General features: G+C 60.4%; 1 protein-coding gene across 1 annotated transcript; it reads right to left on the reverse strand.

Annotated features, from left to right (window-relative positions):
• Window positions 1-904: 904 nt before the first annotated feature.
• Window positions 905-2938, reverse strand: GSC (goosecoid homeobox). Its single transcript, XM_058567632.1, has 3 exons — window positions 2472-2938; window positions 1773-2032; window positions 905-1435 (listed from the first exon to the last, which is right to left on the reverse strand). The coding sequence occupies exons 1-3, from the start codon at window positions 2821-2823 to the stop codon at window positions 1280-1282; spliced, it is 768 nt and encodes a 255-aa protein (XP_058423615.1). The 5' UTR covers window positions 2824-2938; the 3' UTR covers window positions 905-1279.
• Between the last annotated feature and the right edge of the window lie 1686 nt (window positions 2939-4624).

Here is a 4624-nt window from a genome sequence, read left to right on the forward strand (position 1 = left end):
GGATTTAATGCAAAATCAAAAGTTTAACGCATTAAAGGCCATTCCTGCTGGCCCCTGGCCTCCACCTCATTTCCCCTGTCCCCCATGGTCCGGAGAACCATACAGAACGCATACTCTTGCCCCAAGAGCTTATCCCGCACGGGTAAGCTTCTCCAGGCCTTTGCAAGCTGCTGATCAGAGCAGCGCGCCCCCGGGGTGCTCCTCCTCCGGTCCCAGCGACCGCAGAGGGGAGACAGTCACGAGAGAAAGCGGGAGGCGTGGGCACTCCCACCTCGCAGGGATTCTGCCGCCCCGTGCGCTCTCAGACCCCGCTGGCCAACAGAAGGCCGGAACGCAGGGCTAGGCCCTGGCCACCCCAGATGCCCAGGAGGAAGGACAACCCGCTCAGCGCGGGTGCCTCGGTGGCCCTGGGAGCCAGCAGGCGGGAGACGTGCCGAGCAGGGTTGTGCGCTGAAATGCTTGCTCGGGAAGAAGTGGGGCAGCGGGAGTGACCGTGAAAAATCCAGGAAAGCATCGGGAGAGAGGGCATGCCCACCGCAGCCTAATTCCACCCTCGGATCAGCAGCATTAAGTCTGCGGATTTCGCGGGAGCAGGGCCCGGAGAAGCTCCCAGGTTCTCCCTGCTCCGGGGATCTGCTTTCCCTCTACAGCTTCCGGTCAGCGGCAAGAAGGGAAGGAGTGCCCGTTATCCCCACGGGAGAGGGGGCACAGGAACCCCGGCTGTCCCCCTCATGGGCAATGCTACCTCCCTGGTCGCCGGGCGATGCCACTTTCCACCCCTTCCTGGAGACCCAGAGACCAAGTCTACTTTAAAACCAGGACACCCGTCCTGTGACTGATTCGTATCCAGAGTTTCTTTCTTTTTTTCTTTCTTTCTGTTTTTTTTTTTTTTTCCTTTGGACAAGTCAGAGCCGCCCAATTTTTCTTCCGAAGCTACAGACTAGAGATTTCTTTTCAGGCCTCAGATGGTGCTGGTGGTGGGGTACGAAATACAGAATGTGGCCCGTCTACATCGCCATCACTTTATTGTATTGTCACCGTTAACTTAACTATAAATACTACGGTGGGGAGCGAGGTGCCCGCGGCCTGGGACCGCAGGGCTGCAAGCCCCGGCGCGGCCGACCCCAGGCGCGCACCCTCCCCGCTCTATACACTATTTACAGATCCTCGTTCCTCTTTCTCGACCCCCTCCCTCAAGGCAGCGCGTGTGCAAGAAAGTAGCATCGTCTGTCTGTGCAAGTCCTTCGAGTTAGGCAAGTGCCGCGGCGGCCCGAGGCCGTCAGCTGTCCGAGTCCAAATCACTTTTACCTTCCTCTTCCCTCTTCTCCGGCGACGCTTTCGACGACGTCTTGTTCCACTTCTCGGCGTTTTCTGACTCCTCCGACGAGGACCGCTTCTGCCGCCTCCATTTGGCACGGCGGTTTTTAAACCAGACCTGTTGCGCAACGGAAGACAAAACAACAGTTAAGATCCAGGGCGCGCTCGCCCGGGGCCAGGGCACCCCCGGGACTCAGTGCGGCCGCAGGGCGACCTCCGCGTGGAATTGGAACCGGGGGACCCCGCGCGCGCCAACAAAAGGAGAGGAGACTCACTCCCGCTTCCGCGTTTTCGTTCAACTTCCTGGGCCTAAAGCGCCCTCCAGCAGCCTCCGGGCCGCCATCGGGATGTTTTTAAAGCACAGGGAGACCCAAGGAGAGCTACGCAAACCCGCCTGGGGCCCTCTTTCGCTGGGAGGGGCCGTTAGGCGCGCCCCGGCAAGGCCCCGCGCCTACCTCCACTTTCTCCTCACGGAGGTGCACCTTCCGGGCCAGCTGCTCGCGTGTACCCACGTCTGGGTACTTGGTCTCTTGGAAGAGGTTCTCCAGCGCTTCCAGCTGCTCGTCGGTGAAGATGGTGCGGTGCCGCCGCTTCCGCCGGCAGTGAAGTTGGTTGAGGAGCTGGAGCTCGGTGCGCGACAGTGTGCCCACGTTCATGTAGGGCAGCATCTGGTGCGGCACCGGGGACACCAGGACCGAGCCGGGGCCCTCGTAGCCTGCGACAGAGCGGGGCGCGCGGTCAGCCGCCTCCCTTGCCGCTGCGCACAAGACCGGCCGCCTGCGACCTACTCCGACTTTAAAATCGTCTGCCAAGGGGGTGATGGGAATTGGGGTGCGCGGAAAACGAGGATGCAGGGAAATGGGGGGGATCATGCTAGAGCGTCCACCCGCACATTCCCAAAAGCCTGTTAGGGAATCCTAAAAGCACAGTCTCCCCATGCAGGCACTGAGTTAGTTTCCGCTAACTCGCTTCAAGTTTGCAGCAAGGGTGCAAATCCCTGCCCCCGATGGGCAAAAGTAGGGGGAGGGCAGATTCGCAAGAGAAGAAAAGTTTGTGCAAAGGGAAAAAAAAAGGACGCGCCACCGCCCACCCACGCCCCAGGGGCTGAAGACCACCGCAGCAGGCGGCGAAGGCGGGCAGGCAGGCGACCTTACCTGGGGGCGTCGGGACACAGGAGCACTGCTGGGCGCCCAGCGGCGGCACGGCTCCGCAGCAGGCCGGGCCCACGGGCGCCGCCTGCACGTGCAGCTGCCCGTAGAAGTAGTTGTTGTAGCCGAGGCGGGAGCCGCCGACCGCGGCCGGGAGGCCTGCGCTGCCGGGGGCCACGGGGCGCGGATAGAAGGCGCCATAGTCCGAGGAGGCTCCGCCGCCGGCGTAGAGCGAGTCCCCGTGCAGGGCCGGGAAGACGACGGGAGCCGCGGCGCTGGGCGCCACCGGCAGCACCGAGTCCTTGCAGCGCGGCCGGGCGGCCAGGATGTTGTCGATGCTGAACATGCTGGCGGGCATCCCCGAGCCCCGCGCCGGGACCGGGGGGCGGCGGGGACGCGCCGAGGAAAAAGCCTCCAAGTGGGGGGGTGCACTCTCCTCCCGCGGCGGACCAAACCGAAAGAGAGCGCGGGCGAGCGCGCAGCCCCGCGCCCCTCCCCGCCCCCTGCGTCCGCTCTCCCTCCTCCCGCCCTCCCCGCGCTGCCGCGTTCGCTGAACTCAACCCGCGGGTAGGACGGAGTTTAGACCAGCTGAACCTCTTGTTGGTTTTATACCGAGTCGACGTCATCCTGGATTTAGTTCCTGGTAATATGCAGATGACAAACAGAACGAGATTGGGCCCTTTCTGTGCCTTTGGGTGGGGGGACTTTAGAGAAGGGGGAGGGGGAGAGGTGCCAAGGGGAGGGGGTTACGGGGCCTGAAAAGAGATTGTGGATTGCGAATTAATGAAATTAACCTAATCTCTTCCATTCAGCCGCCCCGCCGCGGGCCGGCGGAGCTGGGCGGGCGTCCTAATTGCCCCAGTTAATCTCATTAATTCCATTGTGCGGCCGCAGTTAACAACTCCCTCCGCCCGACCTCTCCGCCCCCACCCGTTTTTCTCAGATTGGGTCCTATTATTGGGTGCGATTTCCCCTGCATGAAGCTCAAATTCATTGTGGCCGATTTTACACTGGGGCTACTTTTTTTTTTCTTTTGGAATTTGTTTTGTTTTATAAAATGTGAGGGGCTGCGTCCTTCCTCAAGCAAGATTGAAAATTCCGCCCTTTCTCCCGGCCCCACTCACTCACCGCCTAATTTCACCTCTATTTTTTTAATCTAGTTAACCCCCCCCAAACCCTTTTGTTTTTGCAAAGGCAGAAATTTGTAAAGGCAAAAGAGATGAAAGAGATGCATCGTGGTTCTTAAAATATATATATAATTTTTTTGCAGTCACTTTGGGTCTGAAAACTACCATAGTCCCTAGGCCCTTACACAGCGGAGACCAAAATCAGCCACTGTTAAAAATTGCAACCAAGAGTAGCACTGTGAAGCGATGCTCCCAGCTGCTCTCTGTGTGGGTGTCGGTAGGTTTTGTATTTTTTCTTTGCTTTTTTGATTCTTATTTTTGGAAATGGGGTGTCTTCTCCTTCAAACTGTTTTTGTTTTCAATACAAAACCCAAAAATGGGGCTTTGGGGATTCCCTATCCGCTTCCCCAACAATTGAGTTGCGTTTTTCCCTTCCGACTTGCCGGCTCCCTGACTGAGACAGGCCCCCTAGCTGTCCTTCCCCCGGCAGGCCCAGGCCGGGCTCCCGGGGCCCCGGCGGCCTGGCCGAAGCCCGGCTCTGCTCGCGGCAGGCGGCCGCCGTGATTTGCCAGATCCTCGGCGCGGCACGACCGGCCCGCCGGAGCCGCGGGAAGCGCGTCCAGCCCACGATGGCGCGCAGGCGGCCGAGCGCCCCGCGAGAAGGTAGGCGAAGGCACTCGCGGGACGAAAGCAGCCCCCGAGATCCAGCGGGCCAGGCGCAAGCCCCCGTCTTGCCGAGCCGTCTTTTCTCGGCCCTTCGCGCAGGCAACTCTGGCCACTCCAAGGGAAGGGGCAGTGCCAGACGCAGGCGAGACCGCCGAGGGCCGAGGTGGGGGGCACTTCGGATGTCCCGAAGGTGGGTTGCCTATAACTCACGCCCATTTTTCGCTATTTCTCCCTGGCTGATTAACAGGGTTCCCCGCAGAGTTGTCTGAAGTCGCTGCAGTAAAGCTAAGTATGTGGGCTGCTTCCTCCTCTGGCGCTGTGGCAAAGGGGAAAGGGCACTTGTCAATTGCAGTTCCCGGGTCAGAG

This window comes from Diceros bicornis, chromosome 24 (assembly GCF_020826845.1).
Source record: "Diceros bicornis minor isolate mBicDic1 chromosome 24, mDicBic1.mat.cur, whole genome shotgun sequence".
Taxonomy (NCBI): Eukaryota; Metazoa; Chordata; class Mammalia; order Perissodactyla; family Rhinocerotidae; genus Diceros; species Diceros bicornis.

Excerpts from the sequence above, each read along its gene's own strand:
- GSC (XM_058567632.1), bottom strand. The coding sequence starts at position 2,823 with ATGCCCGCCAGCATGTTCAGCATCGACAACATCCTGGCCGCCCGGCCG. Across the intron at positions 2,033-2,471 it reads CTGTGTCCCGACGCCCCCAG|GCTACGAGGGCCCCGGCTCG; the intron begins GTAAGGTCGCCT and ends GCTCTGTCGCAG. Across the intron at positions 1,436-1,772 it reads TCCGTGAGGAGAAAGTGGAG|GTCTGGTTTAAAAACCGCCG; the intron begins GTAGGCGCGGGG and ends GTTGCGCAACAG.